Below are 23,720 nucleotides of genomic sequence, written 5' to 3'. Positions count from 1 at the left end.
AGACAACGAACCGGTAGTGTTTAAGATCCTCCCAAATGGGAAATACGACATGAAGGTAAAAATTCAAATTTTTAAAATAGAATTACAAAAATAAGGCATTTACCAAGTGAGTTCTGGGGATCTGACATTCCCAACAAGTAGGCAGTCAACACCTACATATATGACTCAGTCCAATAGTTAATGAGTTCACGGACTGATACCCCTAGCTTTCTTCTAACCTGCTCCTGCACCAGACCACATTGCATGCGAGATACACGGTGATAAGACGTACATAATACATATCCCAACAGCCTCAGTTGATGAAGACTCACCAATCGATTCACCATCTTTGCTCAGTATCCTGTGTCTAAACTCAACATGCTCACTCGGTGGTCCCAACATATGCGAGCTATAATCCGAAGGGATCTGTAATCAAACATTAGTTACCTACGTATATCTTACACTCTTAAAGTGTACTATTCAAAGCCATTAAGCAGAACAGAACGAACTACTGCTCAGTATATACGTCCGTCTGTTGATAAACAGAAATCTCTCCTACTTCACAGGTGACAAGTGTTAAATACTCCACTTTATATGTAAACAATGGTGTGTATTTTCCATTATTTTATGTAATTTCACACACTACACACCTTTGGATATATAGATACGTATATTCTATGTAAAATATAAATCGCATGAACAAGTATTAGGTTCTGCTGAACTAGACAAAATTCACCAGATTCATATTAAAACATTATGTAACTCCTCTAATCGATTGTTGTAAGCCAGTAAAAAGTGTTACATTCGTTTTCTCTCTGACTATTCAGTTTCCTTAATGATATTACACTGCATCATATTGCATTTGCTGTTGAAATACAGTCACGATCACAGGTACGCCTTGCTGACAAGCGTCATTTAGCACGAAACCCAAGTCAAAGGTTTCATACCTACCATATTCAACTACCTAACTTCTCAAAAGAGTTTGGGTGATACTGAGTCACTTAGCCTGTCGACTACGTTGCAACTTAATCTATGGAATTCGATCAGCACTAAATGACTGGACAAGCATGACATTAGCCACTACTCAGTGATCAATCAGTTATATATAGTGCATAATTTATCTTTTAAATCAAATGAATTTCAACTAGTGTGACTCACTAATTAAGTACAAATTCGTGTACGACACTTTGCTGTATATGAGATTATTAGGTACGCTGACCGAGTACAGTAGTCCAAACTAGTATAGTGAGATTTTAAGCTACAACCCCATTGGTTGCATACCCGAGTGTCTTAAATATTACTCTACGGATCTACAATCGAATAATCACGTATCCTTTGTTTGGTTTTTCTGCTCTCTGATTGCGGCTTTTATTGTACTCCCACTTATCGATATCATAATTTTATTCCCCCCCTCCCCTATCTCTGCTACTTCTGTGATGAAGCTAACCACTCTTATCAATATATTATAAGTTAATTAACGGATTAATTCTAAACCGATAACTACTGTCAATTTCTTTTCTATGAATTATTTTCTAATGAATCTATTACGTTAAAGCATTAGGTAGACTAGATATTATCATTCTGTATGTAGTTAAAAAGAACATTTATGTATTTCATGTCCCGCTTATTCATTTCTTCTATAATATTTATTAAACGTTAAAATATGTGGAAAGCAGAACCAAGGAAATTTTTTATGTATCCATATAGAGACTAGTTGATTAGTACCACTTTCCGTAATTACTCAACGTTCTCTGTAGTTTATTCCCTATATATGATAAGCTGTTATTGATCTAAATACTCAAACTCATTAAATTTTTGATATAGTACAATCCCCGCTTACTGTCATTGATAAGATATCGTTATACTTCAGATGTCTTTAACTTCACAGGTCACAGCTTTCCATCGAAATTTTAAGAACTGTATCCTAAAACTAGTCAATGATGAGTATATGGTTATTTTAATTATTATTGTTATTATCATTATCGAGGAGTAATTTTTGTACAAACATTCTTATGATTTGTATTTAATTTTCATGATGAACTGATGTTAGCTAGAAAACCACTGGGAACTACGATGCCCTGAATATTTATTATGATCCAATCCTAAACCTTTTACGATTGTGAGCACCACGACCCCAGATGAGATGGGTTCCACATTTTAAATAGATACTCTAGCTAACGTTATTTGTTGGTTGAAATTTTCCGTAGATTGTTCTTTATTTGTTTAACCCATAAATCTAGGTCCTTATATATATCATCCACTTTCGTTTCATTGTAGACACGTATGAATTGTCTTCTCTGCATTGGAAAATTACTAGATCATTTAGACAAATGGATTGTAATGGATGATATTCTCCCATTTTTACAACAAATTAAATCACGTGAACCAACTGTTTTGATAGCTATACTGGGCAAGTTCACTATTTCTTTTAAAGCTAATAATTGTTCTTTTTAAACTATATTTATCGAATTATATATCTATTGCATTGTTCAGTGTATCAAACTCTCTTTTTCTGCAGAGTTTCATGCTGGTTGGTACTCATCTGTGTGAACTGGTGATTCCCATGGGATTCAGATGTTACTCCATCTGGTTCCTTATGAGCTTTATGGATCGTGACTGACTTCATATAGAACTGACTTGGTTAAATTAATCGATCTCTAAGTATTAAGCATCACCAAGTTTTCTGGTCTTAAGTGTTAAAGGAATTCTATCTACTGAATTGTAATGCGGCCATCTCAGTAAATGACTTAAAATCGTGCGTCGGGTAGTCTTTACATTCTCTAAATGCAATACTCTTAAAATCTATTTGTACACCTACTAAAAGATGAGTATACTGTTCAGAAGTTCCCTCTATATTACCTCGTGATCATTAAATATCTTTTAAGGTTTAGGAAAATCATAGGTTGTTAGTATTTGACTGTTGATGCCTTTAAAATGTCTCTAGCGTATGTTAGGCATAGAGAGTTCATCATTTGTGTGTGGGCTGTGATACTGCCCGGGTGCCCAGACCGAAGCAGGTCGCTTCTTAGGGGCCACTCCCCGAGCCTTTGACCTAAAGGTCTAACCCACAAGGCAGTGGAGCATCGTAAGGAGATGCAATCCCATGGTAGCCGGTGACCAACGATTGGTTCATACGCCATTTGTTCCCGCAGGATACTGGAGCCCATGTCCACCATTGATTTGTGATCCGGTTAAAGCGCCGGACATTCGCTTTTCGTCCTCTCATTTTCGTAAACAACACCCCCGCCACGAGAAGGCAATGAGTAGGACTTCCCTGGCAGAGGCTGTATACGCGCGGCCGTGTGAGAGTATTTCGATAAGGAGAGCGGACTTTCCCCACTCTCGGCCGTACCAGGGCTAGCCTCTAGGCTAGCTACCACTCCACCGGAAAGTATAGATGAGCATTGGTTGCAATTGCATGACGCCATGAAAATAGCAGGTACAGTCAGTTGTGGGTTCGCGAAACGTCCCGCTTATAAGCACTGGGTTTCTGCAGATTCCTTACAACTCATTGAAGCCCGTCGGTCTACTCCGGGTGACCGTGAGTTTGACCATAAACGAAGGATGTTACTTAAGGAAATTGGGCAAAGCTTGCGTAAGGACCGAGAAGCCTGGTGGTCGAAGCGTGCTAATGAGCTGGAAGCAGCAGCTGCATCTGGTAACTACCGGAAGCTCTTCCAACTCATCCGAGTCACTGGCCGCAAGAAGTCTGGTGTGAGTGAAATAATCTGCGAGGATGATGGGATGCCAATCACTAACATCCATCGACGTCTTGGACTATGGGCAGAATTTTTCGAAGGGCAGTTCAACTGGCCTGCTGCTCCGGCAACATCGGTCAGACTGTCCTGCCCTCCATGGCCGGTGACGACTGAGCCACCAAACGAGGAGGAAGTCCGCAAGGAACTCCAACTCTTGAACCGTTACAAATCACCTGGCCCAGATGACTTACCTCCGGCTCTTTTTAAAGATGGTGGTGACTTTTTGACTAAGGAATTGACGACGTTGTTTACCAAGCTTTGGGAACTAGAGAGCGTACCAACGTCCTGGAATGAGTCGATAGTTATCCCTATCTTTAAAAAGGGTTCACGTCGTTCCTGTAACAACTATCGGGGGATAAGTCTACTTCTGATTGCGTCCAAGCTATTGGCTTCCGTCATACTTCGTAGGTTGTTCAAAACCCGAGAAAGATTGACTCGCGAGGAGCAGGCTGAGTTTCGTTCTGGTCGAGGATGTATTGATCATATCTTCACCCTCCGCCAAATGTTAGAACACCGCCATACTTATCAAAGGCCAACAATCGTAGTGTTTCTTGATATCAGGGCTGCCTTCGATTCGTTGGACAGGGCTGTTCTCTGGGATTGTCTATTGAAGAAGGGTGTGCCTGAGAAGTTTATTAACATCCTGAAAGCCCTATATACAAACACCTCAGGCAGAGTGAGGGCATACAACCACCTCTCTCCATTCTTCCATTCGAGTAGTGGGGTTAGGCAGGGTTGCCCAATCTCACCATTCCTCTTCAACTTTGCCATCGATGACATTCTGGAAACAGCTCTGATGAATGTAAGTAATGGTGGTGTGGATCTGTTGCCTGGAGAAAGACTTCTCGACCTTGAGTATGCGGACGATATTGTCTTACTGTGCGATAATGCCCAAGGCATGCAATCCGCACTTAATCAGTTGGCAATCAGTGTCCGTAGGTATGGTATGTGCTTTGCACCTTCGAAGTGCAAAGTACTTCTACAAGACTGGCAGGATTCCAATCCTGTACTCACCCTGGATGGTGAGCAGATAGACGTAGTCGAGAAGTTCGTGTATCTGGGTAGCTGCATAAGTGCTGGTGGGGGTGTGAGTGATGAGATCAATGCACGAATAGTGAAAGCCAGAGCGGCTTATGCCAATCTGGGCCACCTTTGGCGCCTTCGTGATGTTAGTCTGGCTGTAAAAGGTCGGATCTACAACGCGTCGGTGAGAGCAGTTTTGCTCTATGCTTGTGAAACCTGGCCTCTCCTAGTTGAGGACGTTAGACGACTTTCTGTGTTCGATCATCGTTGTCTCCGAAGGATTGCTGACATTCAGTGGCAACACCATGTCAGTAATGCGGAGGTTCGGCATCGTGTGTTCGGGCACAGACATGATAATTCAATTGGTGTCACCATCTTGAAACACCGACTTCGGTGGCTTGGACATGTTCTACGGATGTCGTCCCAGAGAATTACACGTCGTGCATTATTTGCCGACTCTGGGACTGGTTGGAAGAAGCGGAGAGGTGGTCAGTGCATGACGTGGTGTAGTGGTATGAAAGAAAGCTGCAAAGGACTGGCTTGTGTTGGTCCTTCACGACTCCCTGGTTGGGGTCCGAGAGATGGTGCCACACAGTGGCTAGAGACGTTATCAGATATGGCTCAGAATAGAAGCCAGTGGCGATCCTGCTGTAATCTTTTACTTTCTTCGTAAAATGTGGTTGTGTCTCCCTTACCTGAAAGATTTGTTCCGATTGTACCTTTGCGTTCCCTCATTACCACCACACTACCTTACACCAATCTCTTCGTTATTGTTCTCTTTTTTTTCTATTTCTCTTCGAATTCTCATTGTTTTGTGTGGCGCATATATATTGGCGCTCTCTTGTACCAATATTTATGTGTTCAAATAAATAAATAAATAGCATATGTTAGAATCAAGTAAGTAAAGCTAGGGCTAAGTAAATGGGATTAGTTAAATGTAGTAAACCGAATGAAGAAGCCTTTATCCTAGATCTACTGAGGTGATTTAAAGTTGTGTTATAGGTGAACCCACGTGCACTCCTATATAGTAAAGAAACAGCTTGGAAAACTGTTTGCTTCAACCAAACCTAGACAGTAAATTTGTTCATGAAATCATGAATTGATGCTCTCAGTCATTTTGGAAAGTGAGATATTTCGTTTGGGTCCTCATAGTAATTTTATACAATAATTGGAGACTTTAGATCATATCTTTCTCATTCAATCACTCTGTAGCTTATTTGCATTAATACTTCATCATTGTCCAACTTACTTTACTTAGTAGACCTCCAAGTTTCAACCCCGTATAACTATCTTGACTTTCGTATTGAGGATTCTAGCTTTGATGTTGGCTGACAGTTGTTCTGAGTTCCACATGCTTTTCAATTGTAAGAGCTCTGTCCTTGTTTTGGCAATCCACGACTTTATATTTTCATCAAATCCTCCTTGTTCATCAATGATGCTGACCAGGCATATGAAAGTTTCCACATCTCATCTGGTGATTTGCGAAGTTCAAATCTTCCAGTTGATTCCGTGTTTTACCACAAATGTCGAGGTCCTCATAATCCAGTCGACCACCAAAAGAAATAGGAAGGGGGAGAGTAAGCAGTCTTGCCTGACTCCAGTCCTCATTTTGAATGCATCTGTCGGCTGTCCTCTATGCACAACTTTGCACTGTAGTCCATCGTATGAATGGCATACGATGTTGACGATCTTCTCAGGCACTCCATAGTGTCGAAGAAGTTTCCATAATGTCCTGCTACCCACACTGTCAAACGCCTTCTCATAGTCGAGAAGGTTGATGTTTAGCGACGAATCACATTTAATTGACTGCACAATAATGATCCGTATTGTCGCGATTTTGTCTGTGCACGACAGATCCTTACGAAATCAGGTCTGTTGATCTCGAAGTTGGGCGTCTACTGAGTCTTTCTTCCAGTTCAGCACCAATCTGTTGAAAACCTTTCCTGGTACTGACAGTATTGTGATACCTCTGTAGTTCTCAAATTTTCTCAGATTTTTTTCTTTGGTATCTTGATGAGGTATCCTTCTTTGCAGTCTGCCAGTGGCACTTGTTCCTCTTTCTAAATCTTTCTAAATAGAGTGCGAAGCACGTCTTCAGTTACTTCGACGTCTGACTCCAGCGCTTCAGCTGGTATGTTGTCAGCTCCTGCTGCTTTACCTGATGGCTATCCTGGTTTCTTCGATCATTGGTGGGGTGACATTTATAGGGACGTCTGTGTGTGCTACTTCGACGTGTGGTCGGTTCAATGGAGCTGGTCTATTTGAGAGTTCCTCAAAGTGTTCTATCCACCTTTTCCCCTGTTCTTGAATCTCATTCATTGGCTTGCCTTCTCTGTCATTCACTGGTCTCTCTGGTTCATTATATTTCCGTTCCAGTTTCTTATTTGTGTCATATGGTTGTCTCATATTTCCTTCTCTTGAAGCTTTTCCTGCTGTCGCTGCTAGGTCTTGTCGGCTCTAATGCTATTCTTCACTATCTCGTTTGCTCCTTTATATTCAGCTTGTGCTCCGGCCCACACTGCTCTTGTTCGGCTGTTGTTAATTGCTATCTTCTTATTCTTCTTTTCTTGAATCTTGCCCAGGGTTTGGATAGAGATTCATTCTTTATGATGATGGTTCTTGCGACCCAACACTTTGTGACACGTTGCAATTTGCACACATGAATCATCAGACGAAAAAGAACCCCAAATAAGAAGTCATACTTTATTCATGATATGACGTGATGAAAAGTCAAAATTATATTGATCTCATTATGATTTTTATTCCACATTAGTCCCGTTTTAATTCAATGTATGGATTACTCAATGTAGTATTTGTTTTGTTTTTCCAGTATGACATTTTATTCGGTATATCATAACGATATTCTTGTATTAATCTAACATGAATTATACTCATCATATGATTTGTTATAACCCCAATTATTTATCATATATGTGATTTCATCCTAATTATTAATCAAAAATGGGTGTATGGATCAAGATATAAATGAGTGTGTTTCCAACTAGACTTGTCGTGGTTGTTCGTGCTTCCCTCTTCTAAACTTAGACTTCTCTCTCTAGTTAGCTGGACAGGGTCGCGATGGGATATCTAGCTTATCTGTCATTGTTTCACAGAGTCTTCGTTCTGTTTTCATATTAAGTGAACTGGTAATCTCTTCAAACATAACAATTCACAACCAAGTCATAAGTGACCGAATATAGAGCAAAAGGTGAATCGTTAATTAGCATTAATTAATGAATAGTAAAATATGTAGCAATAGTTAGTGGGTTTAGTGGAAACTTACAATCTAGTGTATATACAGATATAATTTAGTTACTTAAAAATTACAGAGTAAAAATGTAAATAATTACTCAACTTAAAATAGTTCCAAAAGTTACGGTTACTCCAATATTCGCTCCGTTCAAATACCAACCCCGATAAACATTGTTGATACATTAGGTCTCTTCCTACAATCATCACTTTATCTCGGTTTTATGCTAAATAATACTAGTGTACATAAATATTGAAACTTTGTTTGCTAACTACAGGTTTCTTTATGTTTGTCTCTTCCCCCACCCTATTATACAGGTATATATCGCTTAGCATTTAGTCATGAAAAACTTGGCATCAGTCGAGAAAAACTAGCTAATAAAGTATTGCCTTATCTTATCCCATTATCCATTGAAAGCAGTTTAAATTTAAAGCAATACAGCGCTTATGCATCATTAATACGAGATATGTGTTCATATTTGGAACGTGAACAATATGCTAAATTAGAGCAATTGCATGGCGCTGCAACTGATGAGGACAGGTAAGGAAAAAGAAGAATATATTTGGATTTTATCCGAATTTATGAATTGAAAGTAATTGTGACCATTAAACATTGATGTATCATTTACATAATTAGTTAAAAAACCAAGGCATACAAACTGCTTCTAGGACGAGCTCGTTAGAGCCTCTGAGGATCATTCGTATTTTAGCGTCATTTACACAACGTCAAACCCTTGTAATCAATCATTTTAATTTTAACCTGTTTTCTTCAACCTCATTGTTTTATGTTTGTTCAGTATTTTCGGTTTAATCAGTTATCAGAGCTCTTGAAAATATCGAAATTTTCACATTATTGAGTAATTTCTATAAGATAGTATTCAGTGCATCATAGGTCTTAGTGATTATTCCATATAAATACTGGTAAATTTATATCTCTAACTGGTTAGGATCCTAGTTTTCTTACACATTCCTTCATCAATCACCAGAGATGCAGCAATCAAACTCCTGATTTATAATCTAGTTCAAGTATGTTATTTTCGTCCACTTGTAATGAACGAGAACTCAGGTGGGGAAAACCAATTTATTGTTGAATACAAAATCACAGATTGCCTTCGTAAAATATGAAAACCATACACTAAATACATTATTTGCACATTTTCTCTGAGTTTTCCTTTACATGCTTCATCATTCCTTCAATTCTGTTGTTATAACAGTTGCTCTCTGTTTGGATTCTTGTTCTCTTCAATTGGATCTTATCAATCTTCTGCTGACAGGCATTCCACTTCTGATTGGTGTCACATACTACTTATATCTGTCAACATAAGTAGCGTACACTACAGCAGATAAACTATAATTAAAATTACTACGTTCTTCAAGCCTAATAGCATGATAGAAAAAGGCTTAATTAAGTATGAATAAATTATATATTGTTGATCAATGAAATAGGACATTGTTAATCATACTGTTACATAGTTGGAATAATTCTTTTTCTTGTTAGTTCACATCAGTTAGCTAAATCATTCGATCAATTTTCCATTCTAATGTACATCAACAGGTTGCAGCTTTTGCTCGATACTAATAATTTTTCAGTTAAAACTTGAGTACCTCGTAATGATTTTTCTGTCCAAATGAATGTAAAGTATTTAAGGAAGAATGCAATTGCACATTTTAGTTAGTGTATTTCATATCACATTAACAGTGACTGTGTATTACTTTTCAGTTGTTTATTTTAAAACTATAACTTTACGAGCAACAACCTAGACTATCGTACATTTGTTTCAGGCTCTATGTTGGTTCTAACTTTCTCTTACAATGAATATTCTCGTCTCTTCCATATTGACCATGTTTATACTTCTTTCTCCCCTACTTTTATAGCATGATAAGAATTGGTAATATCGATGAAAGTGTCTGGGCCACATCCAATTCCTGTTCAGATTTGGTAAGTTCGTTCTATAGAATTTAAACTACAGTCAGTGTTTTCAGTCAAGTGTTTTTTGAATTTTAGTATTCTTCACGGACTACGGATCTCAAGTGTTCGCTAATAGATTCAGACTCTACATCAATATGTACTGATGACCTGATTCGAGTTCAAATCTGTTACGACTGGTATGCATAATGTTTGAAAGATCTTTTTATATGATCTCTACCTGTATGTGTAGTACTATACATGGTAGTGCTTTCAACTTTCATATGTAAAAATACGATGCCATTATTCCATTCATAATATGAATAAGCACATTTTACATTTCAGTTTGTCAGTAACAATGTATGTGATTCATGTAGACTCGCTTTGTCTCCAAAACATGTGAACGGGACATTCGTATTTGCTTCATACTCATTAGGATCAGTATGCGGCTGCATTCTACGTACAGGTATATTGATATTGGACTGACTTTGAGTTGTTGAAACATAGTTTACTTTTTTGTATGTGACATGCACTTTGTCCGAATAAGCAAGATAAATATCATAAGATTCGCTGGGTATTTGTAGATGACTATAACGAATACTGGAATCTGATGATTGCTCATCAAACAATTTCCCAAAAACACGGTTTGATCATACGTAATATTTTTGGCAAGATGAAATTCACACAGTTTTTATCTTCATTTGACCTCATTTTCCTAAGGTAATCATGAACTTTTAAGCCAACGTCTAGTTCAGCAGCTTTCATCTTACATAAATCCTCATTTCTACCACCACATGCATCAAGCCTTACCCCGAATTTCGGACTGTTAGACTTGGGGAATAAATTCAAATTTTCCTACTGTGTGAACATCACTCCTGGGCATTCTGGTTTCAGGACTGCTTCACAAATACTTTTTATATCAAATCATTTGTTATAGCTTTGAGTGAAGATTCTCCGGGATATGTATAAGGTATGAGATCACCCAATATCTACAATAACATCTGAAATGCTATTAAAATGTGACTCATTTAAAACATATTTCTCACACTAACTAGGAGTGAATGGATTGCGAGGATAAATAACATTTGATATGAGACCATCAAAACTATAATTAGATTTGAAACTATTGAGGATTTGTGTTTCATATTGACTAAGGTCTTCACTAGAAACAAGTACATTGTGAGAACAAGCAACATTTTTTATGATATCTCCAGAATTTGATTCATTTGAAATATTTTTCTCAAATTCATTAAGGACTTTATTAGAAACTAATGAGTCACTAGGATAGTCAGCACCTGATATGATACCATTAGAAATTTGATAAGAAATTGATTGACTCACAATGATTTTGAATTTCATTCGACGTAACTGGATAATTAGAATGAGATGAATCTAATAAAAGAACCTTTGAAAATTACCTAGAGTTAACCTTATTAAAGGATTTGTTGACCTCTTCAATCACAAAACTATTCCTTATTGCAGCAGGAAATGTACCAGTTATCTCGGTAAAATATATCTACAGTTTTTAAGTCCAATTACAGATTTGATTATTTACGCATATGTTCCTTCAATGCACTGATGAGTATTAAATGAGATTTGATGAACACATCTTTACTAAACTGAAGCATTGATTGTACTTCTGCGACTGAAATTGACATGTTCTTATACCACTGACCGCATCGTTTGTTGTAACAGCGACTTGATAAATAAAAGCGGAAGTATATTTATAATTGAGGAAACAGGATTTGGTTTAAATTGAACTGAAATCTAAGTTACAATTGGAACCAGACAGTTATATTAAAAACTGAAACTTGTAAATTGACCCTGTCACAAACTTTTATAACTGATCGTCGTTAATTGTTGTCAGAATCGCTTATTATTTATACTTGGAAAAAAACGAGAAACCACTGCAATTCTCACAACACGAAGTAAGAACAAGAAGACTGGTACAAATGAAGATTTATTCGCTATAAAACACGACGACAACCCTAGTCGAAGATACACTCATTATTATATATTGGTTTGTACACCTATTTTGATTATTAATTAGAATAAAATCACATAAATGAAAAACAAATATCCAGAGCTATAACGAACGATGTCATGCTGAGCATAGTCCATGTTAATTAAATACAAGAATATTGTATCTTAAACAATCATTACACAATTGAATTAATATTATACCGAATGAATTATACTGGATAAACAAAATAAATATTATACTGAATAATTATCGAATTGAATTTAAAGAAAAAACGGAAATGTTGTACAAAAATCACAACGAGTAAAAGTATGAAAGTTTACCTTTTCAATCCTGTCATACAAAAACCCAGAACGTTTAAGTCTCACATTGAATATGATACTTTCTAACCATTAATTTAGAGTTCATTCATTGATTTCAATTTGTAATTTCAGCAGAAATTGAAGGATTGCAACAGTTATCCCGTGTCATCTGTAATATTTGTATCTCGCATTCCCAATACTATTAAATTCCACTAGTAGTCACGACGACAGAACTCAAAAGAACTTTAGAGTATTAAAATAAAGAGAATTCAGCGAAAAAAAAATTATCTTTTCGATGAAAACATTCACTTAATCTGTACATCCGTATTTATAGTTCGATAAAAATATGCCTATAGACAAATAGAAGAGATTTCTTCTTCGATGTACTCTCAATGTTCTCTTTAGGTTTAATAATAATTTCTATAGATAAACTGATGGAGTTACCATGAAGTCATCAATGGTCCCTCTCTTGACTAGTTGTTTCATAGGTAATCTGGAAAATACGGTACTTCAACCAATAATTGAGAGATTTCATTGATAAGGGAGATACATAGATGACACTTTCATTATTTGTAAATAAAATACGGACCTCAACGAAACCTTGAATCAATTCAATAAATGTCATCACAAAATTGAATTTACATTGAAAGCATAGGCAAAAAATGAATTTCATCTCTTTGTTGTCCTGTTGTAACGAAAACCAGTTGGTTATTTGTAAAGACTTATCTATAAAAAGCCAACCTGGAATGGTCAGTATACGAATTTCCATATCTGAGTCCCATTGGGTATAAAGAGAAACTTAATTCACACTTTATCTTCGAGGACTAGAAGTATATGTTCTCATGACACAAGAGATGACGAACTACTTCAAATTCGACAGACACTCGTTAGAACTGGCTGTCCACTGAGATTCCTCTATGTGAACTTAACGCCAAGGCGTCCAGAAAGAGCACTAATAATTCAAAATAAAACTCTTAGTGAATATCGTATTTAGAGGAGATATGGCTGTTGAAATCCTAAATTAACGACTTCGAAATCCCGCAATAAAACCCATTCAGCTAAGCTTCGTATTGTGTTCTCATGCCGGCCCACCATTCACGATTGTGTTAAGGTTTAACCTCCGTTTTAAGCCACATCAATGTGCATCTATAAATTTACTTGCTCTTATGGGGCAGGTTACATTGGCCGCACAAAGCGATCACTTTTCAAACACGTTTCATAATATTACCCGAGATGGCTTTTAAAAGGGGAGTGCGAAGCTCAAAGCAGAAGCACCTGATCAACTCTGGGCACTTTGCTCCAAAAGAGTCGTCTTTTACAATCACAAGAATTGGATCAAAAGGATATTGAACCAAAAAGTCATACACTGCTCGGGCGTTATTTACCCACCAATTCAAGCTTAATCTTCGCGTAGAAAAGCGGTACGTCCCACCTCTGATCCTTCCTTGGTCCTAATTCCCTTCTACAGTATGTTTTTTATCCTGTATTTTTTAAACTATAATCATTTATTATTTTCCTCGAACAATATTTCATGCTTACTATTCAATTGTTATTATGACCTATATGTTTCTCATTTTTCTTCATTTCGTTCAGGTGGACAGTTTTATCTAATATTTCTGATTTATAAACTATTTTCATCCCTCTATATCTTCTCTAACCCCTTGACCATTACACAACCTCCTTTTGATATCTGAAATCTTAAATCACCGTATGATGCAATCTCTTCGTTTTTCTTGTAGACTATATTTCTCAAACAACTATAAATGCAAATATAAAGCTTAATTAAATGATTTCATCGAAAAGAAAATTTCCACTGAGTTTTTTTCATGTTTACTTTATGAGAAAATGGGTAACTTTAAAGAATTTCCTATGATGAGTTAATCTTCAGTAGGGGTTAGTAATGCAAAAACTATTAAAATTACAAAGGATCATAGTGGTAAAATAAAAGTTATAATATTAGTTTACCAAATCTTTAGAAGATTTCTTATAAAGTCTACTAAGAAGTTAAGTGATCTGTCTGATTGTTTTACACAGAGTAGTTATTTGACATTCAATAGCTAGTGATTTATCCTCACTATATAATTCATAATTTATCGTCATTATTGTCAAGTTGATTGCTGCAATCAATTAGTTAAGTATATTTTGTTCATTCTGTTTGGAAAATAGTAAGTTGTCGGATTGTTTACATCAGTTGAATAACCACTGAGAATTGTGGGTTTTAATCTAAACAAAATGAAAGGGTAGGAATTACTGTTCTTCGTACTCTTAGACACCTATTTGTTCACTGGAAAGCTGTGGTCGGTGAGGAATCGTCAAGCGTATTGAAAGTGAGACAACTATAGCTATTGAATGATCACGTTGAATAATCACTCCACTATGCATACAATGAATTGAAGTTAGAACTGTTCACTACCAGATTCTTAATTGTATAGAAGAATTATGTTCAATTGAGTTTACACGGTTTGAGATTCTCCTCGTTCTTTGTTCAATTTTTTATTTTGCCTCGCCCCTCATCAATGTTAGACCATTCTTTGTTTATAAAACTAGCGAAGTTAACTACTATGCCTAGCAAATTTTGAATATAAACACAGAGGTTTTCTTCAGTTTGTACGATTCGTGAATTCTAATATATTGAGACAGAATGAACCAAAATGGCTAATCCTATTAAAGATGAACTATATGGAAGTTGACCGAGAGGATTTTTCTAAAATTGAATTGCTTGACTGGGATTTTAAACCTTCATTCTCCAACAAGACTTATTTTCTTATTTGCCTGAGCTGTTCAACAAACATTTTAGAATATTAGCACGCTACCTAATAGTCAGATCATTGTGTGAAAATTAAGATTTTTTGTGGCGCTAAAATTTCGATCTAAACTTTCTACTTTTGCTTTATCTTGCTACTGTTTCCATGAAAACAACTTTGTTCTTGGACTACTGTAAGTAAGATCCTGATTAAAGTCATTTAGATGGATAATAATTTATGCATAGTCGATAATTACTAACACTGAAGCTAATTGTTAATTCGTCATTATTCTTAGTTCGATGTTATGGTTTACTGTTTGTATTTATTTATTTTGACTAGATGACTCGGATAATTTGCGCTTATTTAGATGATACTGATCAATACGTAAAACGTAGTCCTTTACCAACAGCTTTAACTGTAAATTCAAATAACAGTAACAATACATCGCCTAAATCATCTACAGGAACGACATCGTCAATTCAAGGAGTCAATGGTTCGATAACCAATGAAAGTACTAATCTAAGCTTAGAACAAAAACGTCAGTTAGCTGCTAAACAAGATCAAATTGAACGTTTATCGTCTAATTTAACATCAGCACCATCATTACTACAACCTGCTACTGGCGCTGGACCAATGAAGTTGATGACAACGACGACAATGAATAAACCAAAACCTATTGATATAACAAATACTTTAATATCATATAATGTGAATGCAATCAATAGCACATCTGATATGATGAATAAATCTACTACACAATCAAATCGTATAGGTACAGGCATACCTTTAGCTTTAATCACACCACCAACTATTCAACACCAATCATATGAACAGAACGGTGTTTTCAATAACAATAGCAACTCTCTATATCATCATTCGAATAATAATGTTGAACAGTTACAATCAACTATTTTACCTAATTCAATTATTCCATTCACTAGTAGTAATAATTGTAACCCATTAAATGCTATACCACTTTATCCAGCAATGTCTAACGTGATGAGACATGTTCAACAACAAGCTGTTCCAAATGCAATTACATATCAATTATTACCGACAACATCATCAATTACAATGCCAACAACAATGCTTAGTCAAAATATATCAAATTCTAATAGTCTAATAAAACCATTATCCAAAAGTGACATAGATGATTTATTAAGCTGACAATGAATTCATTATTTTTACAAACGAATAAAACAAGAACACAAGGAATTATTAATTATTCTCTTTCATATATGTACATATTATCATGTAACTTTAAACAAATTCTTAGGTGTAGGTAGATAAGTACGCGGACCTAAATGTAATGGTCTATGTTGCATCAATACAACTGTTTCTACTCAGCATGTTATGTATAGGTAGATGATATAGGAAGCTATGATAGCTTCTTCATTACCATCACCTTCTCATTTCTATTGTGATATTCTTGTGACTGCCCATGTTCTGTTTGTATTTTTTATTAATATACTTACTCCCATCATTTTTTTCCTACCCCGTGTCTGTATTTGGTTTGTGTAAGTATGTGAAGTATTAATGTCTTTCAAATGTGGTTTTGTTTTGTTTTAATCTTCTTATGTGAAAAATGCAATACTTGATTTTTTTAAATAATTATTTGCACGGTGACCTAGTTTGTTTACTTTTTTTCAAGTAATATCTTACCTTGTCCTTTGATTCGAATTTGTTTTGATCAAATATCTGTTATCTTGTAGAGGTTAATTTCTCTATATATCTGACTCCAATAAACAGTATCCCGTTAACTGATTATTTAATCAGGCTAAATCTCCTTACTAGGAGAATGATTTGACTCGAGACTATTCAAAAGCCAGTACACCAGTTGTAAAAATTGTATGTTATTAATGATTAGTAAAACTCCACTAGCACACAGGGAAGCGAGTGTGAGAGTGTTGAAAAAACCCATATATATTTATGAGTGTTAACTGTTTGCAAATAAATTACTGATTGTCTGTGTTTACAAACAATAAGAGAGTAGATAAAGACTGATGTCCAAACATGGACTCAATCTGAGTCACACATAATTTTACATAGTGAATTAAATATCTAAATTACACTGAGTAGACAATATTTCAATGGGCTTACTATAATCTCTTAAACAAATTATAAGATAGGATTTTGTAAAATACAACCCTAATAGGACAGGGCTTTCTTTCCTCGTTTATAAATATAAACATCGTGATGAATAAATAAGTATCGTTTGTCCGTAAAATAGGGAATCGAATTTATCTAAAAGAAACCTTGACAAAATTGGGTTACTAGACAGCTATTTTGTGAATATTCACGGACTCATTAGCAGTGTACATATAAAACTAGGCTCACAAGACCTTAACCACGACATCATAACTAGAAAATTTAATTTTTTCCTGCTAGGTAACTAAATTAGAGTTCGAATAACAACCACACTGCACTGAGGATTATAATTCAGATAATCTACTTCAAAGTGCACAGACAATTTGCAATACTCCTAAAGGAAAACATTCCGTTAAGCTTTTACTTGCCGAGTTGTATTTCGAATCACTGATAAAAGTTACATTCAAAAGGGATTCCAACTTAACAGATGCTGTTTATCTCGACAACTGCGCTATAGTCTTATCTCACTGTCAGCTCAACAGGATTCTCATTTACAAGACCCCACTGGTTTTTTTCTTCCAAAAATTCTCACGTTTGCATGTACATCGCAAAACACCTAAACGGAAGATTATACAGGTATCTTACACATGATCAAAATGTGACTTGTAACGTATAACCCGGGACTTATATACATTAATTCGAGTTATCAAACTATACCAACACAGCGAGATGAGATTATCAGGCCAAACCCCATGGTACAACGATATGGGTAGCCGTAGGAAACATAAGGGACTAAACTATAGATAGAGTGAATACATATACGTTGTTGCGATCAATTCTGAGCCAATTAATCAGCCCACAGGCTGAGGATACAACGCAGAACAGTCAAATCCATGACTTTACTACCTCGCAAACTGGCATACCATACGTAAAGCCCCTAAATGCTCTGGTACGGCCAAGAATGGGGAGGGCCCGTCCTCCCTCTCAACTTGTTGGTCGCAGGACAGATAACATGGACCGTCTACTGCAACTGTGCAAAGACCACAACCTGTTTCTGGTTAGCACTAACTTCCGGCACAGTCATTGCCGATGTGCCACCTGGCGTCCTCCCTCTGCATCTCAAGCCTGGACTCAGATTGATCACATCGCGATCAGCTCCCGCTGGCGTGATTGTGTAAAAGACTGCCGCTCATTTTGGAGTACTTATCTGGACTCTGATCATGCCCTAGGCCACCTTTGGCGCCTTCGTGATGCCAGTCTGGCTGTGAAAGGTCGGATCTACAACGCGTCAGTGAGAGCAGTTTTCCGCCATGCTTGTGAAACCTGGCCTCTCCGAATTGAGGATGTTAGACGACTCTGTGTTTGATCATCGTTGTCTCCGAAGGACTGCTGACATCCAGTGGCAACACCATGTTAGTAATGCAGAGGTTCAGCATCGTGTGTTCGGGCACGGAGACAATAATGTAATTCGTGTCACCATCTTGAAACACCGACCTCGGTGGCTTGAACATGTTCTACGTCGTGCATTATTTGCCGGTTCTGGGACTGGTTGGAAAAAGCGGAGGTGGTCAGTGCACGAAATGGTGTCGTGGTATGAAAGGAAGCTGCAAAGGGCTGGCTTCTGTTGGTCCTTCACGACCCCCCGGCTGGGGTCTGAGAGATGGTGCAACACAGTGGCTAGAGACGTTATAATATATGGCTCAGAACAGAAGTCAGTGGCGATCCGGCTGTAACATTTTACTTTGTTCAAAAAAGTGGTTATCATCCATAACTGAAAGAATCCTCCTGGTTATACCTTTCCTTTTCCCCTATTATTATTACTACACTCAACACACTAATCTGTGGCGTCATATATTTCCTATACTCACCTTACCTTTTTTCTCTTCCCATTCTCGTTGTGTATGGCATATATATATGGCACCCCCCTTGTACTAATATTTGTGTGTTCGAATAAATAATTCAGTATTACATCAACATTGCCTATTTGCTAGTACATATACATAAGCACTGCACGCAAATGCCCTTATATGGCCGAGGGTGGGGAGAGTTCGCTCTCCCTCTTCAAATAATCTTACATGGTCATGCGTATACAGCAACTGCCAGGGAAGTACTACTCACTGTCTACTTGCTGCAAGGTTATTTACGAAACTGATAGGATGAGAAGCGGAAGTCTGATTTTGGCGCCCGGGCAGTACCCCAGCCCTCACACAAACCCAAGGAAGTGTGACACATATGCATTCGGTGCCAGTCCCTACCAAAATGTGTTCAAACAAATAATTGCAACCCCGTATATTCTGTTCTTGGTGGCTACTATGCACCAACTGAAGGACAAGCGGATCACCGCGCGGTAAACCCATCTTCCGTTCGAGGGGCGGAAACGACACCGCCACATGTTAGCATAACCCTCAACCGAGCTTCCTGATCTGGTCAAACGTGAGCTCACCGTCGTGAATGAAACGCACAAAGTATGCTAGGCCTACACCCTTACGTCAAGACATGAAACTTAACATTTCCAGTTAAATACAACCGCAAAACCCTAAAAAACAACACAGCAGAAGTCGCTTAGGCGGGTTACATATACCGGCAAAACAGTGGATAAAGACAGGACAGTCCTCCCAAGTCAACTTAAATGCGGAAATAATTTAATATACGGCAGACTACGTAGAAATCACACAACAAACGCCATGTTATACGTCGACTAACAAATCCCTGGACCTCGTCGCACAAAAACGCAGAATTGTACGCATACTTCTGTAAACGAAATTCGACCTTTACAAGTGCAAGTCATGTTCAAGGCTGTAGAAGCATAACGACATTAATCAAATCAATTATGTATATTTGAGGGAAAATTAGGGACTTTGAACAAGTGGAATATCTACGAAAATTAACCAACTACAATGTAAAAACATCGTCAAAATGCAAAATATGTGTAGTTCGCTACTACATCATACCACCCATGCCACCCATACCTCCCATTCCGCCCATTCCTGCAACATTTGCTCCTGACTCTTCTTTCGGTAAATCAGTTACTACGGTCTCTGCAGTTGTCAATAAAGAAGCAACGCCAGCTGCGTCAACCAAAGCAGTTCGAACGACCTAAATGGAAGAGGTTGAAATTAATTTAACAGGTCATACCCAGATTCACCAAAATTTCTTAAGGATATGTACTTACCTTCGTGGGATCAATAATCCCAGCATTGATCATGTCGACATAGACATCATTCTGAGCGTCATAACCCATATTTGGGCCCATGCCCATGACTTTTTCTACAACAACAGACGCGTTGACCCCGGCATTATGTGCAATGGTATAACAGGGAGTTGAAAGTGCACGCAAAACTATTTGAACACCTAGAAACACAAAACTGAATCATAAGACTAACTAAAAATTGCACTGCAGCAAAAAACATAACACACATCCGCGAAAATATGAGATAAGCTATTACAGTATTATAAAAAGTAAAGTTTATTCATTGCGCATAAATCGACCTAATGGTGATATTACGAAGTTACAATGCATCACGCTAAAACGTTGAGCGATAAACAAACATTCCGAAGAAACGTCTTACAGTTACAAGCACACAATTCAATAAATACGTTGTTTCATTATACCCAAACAACCATAATTACGAATGGCTGCACAAGGGTTTTAATGATATTTTGTTTACGGTTCGTTTGACACATGACTTCTCAGTCATGCAACACTCAAACCGAATAAAGACATTCATATAGGTGCGTGCTTAACACTATTAAGCAATTCAGACACCCTTAAATTTAGGCTTCACTTTGACCACAAGGAAAACCTTGTGGCTTCGATATGAGCCGGAAATATTGCCTACATATTCAGACAGAACAGTAATGAGGGTGAAAGCAGCACCAACACACCTACTGAGTTGATTACAAACAAACATCAGTACCTTGTAACACGCACTTCATTGCACTACCGTGAAAAAAGTGTACAACCCAACTCATAGGAAACAAACTAACCATATGCATTTGTTGCACAACCACGAAAAAACAAGACGCTGGTTGCGTAAACTTGATGTTTGGTCTGACGACATGTAGCTTTTCGGCCACAAACCTACAGACCAACTATCACATTGTTTCATTATACCCAAACAACCATAATTACGAATGGCTGCACAAAGGTTTTAATGATATTTTGTTTACGGTTCGTTTGACACACGACTTCGCAGTCACGCAACACTCAAACCGATTAAAAACACTCATATAATTGTGGGATTAACACTTGAGCAATTTAGACGCCCTCAAGCGTATGCTTCACCTTGACCACAAGGGAAACCTGGTGAGCTAATAATTTTGTCATCACATTATTACAGGATGACATTGACAATGAGCAAAGCAATATATCGACAAGAGTATGGTAAGATGAACGTTTACACAAAGCAATGAGACAAAATAACAAGTGCAACCTTTCATCCTAACAACTCGTCACTTCGCTGCCACGCTGTACCAAGACCGGTACGTAGGCCCTTAAGCTAGACTTAAGTACCTTTCATCACTATGTAATCGTCTATTTCTTGACTGTCAACATATCAATAATTTAGCGAACAATTTACTAACCTGTGCGTTGATCTTCATTTTTGGTCTCCAGAGATTTTAAGACTGGAATACAGCGAAGTAAAGCAGTACCACCACCAGGAACTATTCCTTCCTCAATTGCTGCCCTTGTTGCGTTAAGTGCGTCAGTGTACCGATCCTTCTTTTCACTAACTTCTACCTCACTACTTCCACCAACCTTGATGACCGCAACACCGTTAGACAGCTTTGCTAGACGTTCATGCATTTTTTCTTTTTCATATTCACTGTTAGAAGCTTCCATTTCTTCTTTGATTTGCGCGATGCGTTTGTCGACATCCGTCTTACTACCACGACCACGCATCAACAGACAATCGTCTTTAGTCACTACGACCTCGGCCACACGTCCCAAATCTTGCAGCTGCACATCTTCCAACTTGAACATATCTGCTTCGTCGCCGAATACCTATATAAGATAGAAATAGAAATATTAATTTCCATGTCAACTAAAGATCTAGAAAATGCAACATGAAAAGAACTTACCAGTCCACCAGTCGCCACTGCCATGTCTTTAAGAGTATTTTTACGGTTGTCGCCGAAACCCGGTGCCTTCACTGCGCAAACTTGCAGACCCAGTTTCAGACGGTTAAGTACAAGAGCTGTAAGAGCCTCACCCTCGACATCTTCGGCGATTATAAGTAGTGGTCGCTTTTGTTGATGACACAATTCAAGAGCTGGCAATAATGTTTGAATGCTATTGATCTTTTTCTCAGAAAACAATACGAAAGCATCTTGGAACTCGCATCGCGCCCCCTTTTCAGTGTTGAGGAAGTATGGAGAAATGTAGCCACGATCAAATTTCATGCCCTCGATGAACTCCAGCTCATCATGCAGCGTTTTACCGTCCTAAGTTGTTCAAGTAGATGAAAATTATGCTTACCTTGACAGTTATAGTACCGTCATTCCCAACCTTCTTCATAGCAGTAGCAATTAGGTCACCAATCGCCTTGTCACCGTTGGCTGATATAGTTGCGACTTGGGCTATTTCCTCTGGGGTTGATATTGGCTTTGACAAAGACTTGAGCTCTTTAACGACAGCATCAACGGCAGACATAACACCTCTTCGGAACTCAATGGGATTCGCACCCTTGCTGATCTTTTCAAAACCTTCTTTAGCTATCGCTCGAGCCAAAACAGTAGCTGTTGTCGTACCATCTCCAGCCTCTTCATTAGTGTTGTTAGCAACATCCTGTACCAATTTGGCTCCAATATTCTGAAACTTATCCTTCAGCTCAATGCCTTTGGCAACGGTCACTCCATCTTTGGTAATTTTGGGAGATTTCCACGAGCTTTCTATTATAACGTTACGACCTTTAGGGCCCATGGTTACTGCAACAGCATCCGCGAGTATGTCGACGCCAACCAACATAGCTGATCTCGCGTCAGCTCCAAATTTAACCTCCTTAGCATAAGACCTTTGAATAATTCTGTGTCGAGCAGGAGCCAATGTACCACGAAATGTAGCAAACGCTCGGAGCATTGTCACCGGTAAATAGCACAAAACCACGCCACTAATGTCTGGAACGTCCGAGAAGCTACAAGTAACTAGAGAAGCATTCAAACAAATACACCCTATTGAACAATTTAGGCATGTACCAATACCTGACACATTTGTGACCAGCTCTTGTAAACCGATTTGTTTTTTCACTAACTATATTTCTTACAATGTCTTCAATTCCTTAGTAACGTCCAATAGGCGTTAGTCTAGCCCCTCAACTCCTTTAGTTTTAGTCACTTCGGTGGTTATTTTGTGTATTTGTGTATCTTGTGTTTTGAGTGTGAGTTTGTAGCAGTTAAGTTTACCAGACCATCGGCTGTCATATTACCAGCGAAGAAGTTCCTTCCTCGCAACGTGAATAATAATGAAGAAAATTTGAATGAATGAAAGCTAGGAGGAACAAATCGATCGATTAATTAGTCGCGTAGACAGGGTGGACGAACCGAAGTGCAGTTGAAAAAGCGGGCTAGAATTGTAAAAGGAAAGATGGGAAAAGCTGGTGTGTGATGATTAAAATGGTAGATAAGTTATGAGACTTCCATCTGCTACAACTAGCTCAAGACGGGGATGGTAATCCGGAGGTGATACGTGTT

The 23,720-nt window shown here is 37.7% G+C and overlaps 2 protein-coding genes across 3 annotated transcripts in view; one reads left to right on the top strand and one right to left on the bottom strand.

Annotated features, from left to right (window-relative positions):
* The window catches only part of SCYL2 (SCY1-like protein 2), a gene marked incomplete at both ends in the record, with an annotated part of 38,730 nt that extends 22,621 nt beyond the window's left edge, over positions 1 to 16,109 (top strand). Inside the window, 4 exons of the mRNA XM_051219393.1 lie at positions 2,257 to 2,389; positions 8,328 to 8,550; positions 9,885 to 9,948; positions 15,282 to 16,109. Of these exons, the coding sequence (XP_051067007.1) occupies positions 2,257 to 2,389; positions 8,328 to 8,550; positions 9,885 to 9,948; positions 15,282 to 16,109 (1,248 nt within the window). The remainder of the gene's footprint in view (positions 1 to 2,256; positions 2,390 to 8,327; positions 8,551 to 9,884; positions 9,949 to 15,281) is intronic.
* Positions 16,110 to 19,845: 3,736 nt separating this feature from the next.
* Positions 19,846 to 23,109, bottom strand: HSPD1_1 (60 kDa heat shock protein, mitochondrial; the record flags this gene model as incomplete). Of its 2 annotated transcripts, none has more annotated exons than XM_012944759.3 (5): positions 19,846 to 20,126; positions 20,203 to 20,381; positions 21,615 to 22,035; positions 22,113 to 22,475; positions 22,510 to 23,109. In XM_012944759.3, the coding sequence occupies 5 exons, from the start codon at positions 23,107 to 23,109 to the stop codon at positions 19,971 to 19,973; spliced, it is 1,719 nt and encodes a 572-aa protein (XP_012800213.1). In that variant the 3' UTR covers positions 19,846 to 19,970. The 2 variants fall into 2 exon arrangements, with proteins under 2 accessions (XP_012800213.1, XP_051067006.1); XM_051216416.1 differs by having other exon boundaries at positions 20,166 to 20,381; positions 22,510 to 22,871.
* Positions 23,110 to 23,720: the final 611 nt, after the last annotated feature.

Source organism: Schistosoma haematobium, chromosome 4 (genome assembly GCF_000699445.3).
Source record: "Schistosoma haematobium chromosome 4, whole genome shotgun sequence".
Taxonomy (NCBI): Eukaryota; Metazoa; Platyhelminthes; class Trematoda; order Strigeidida; family Schistosomatidae; genus Schistosoma; species Schistosoma haematobium.
The sequence above is the reverse complement of the archived record's forward strand: the minus strand, read 5'-3'. Positions and strand labels throughout refer to the sequence as shown.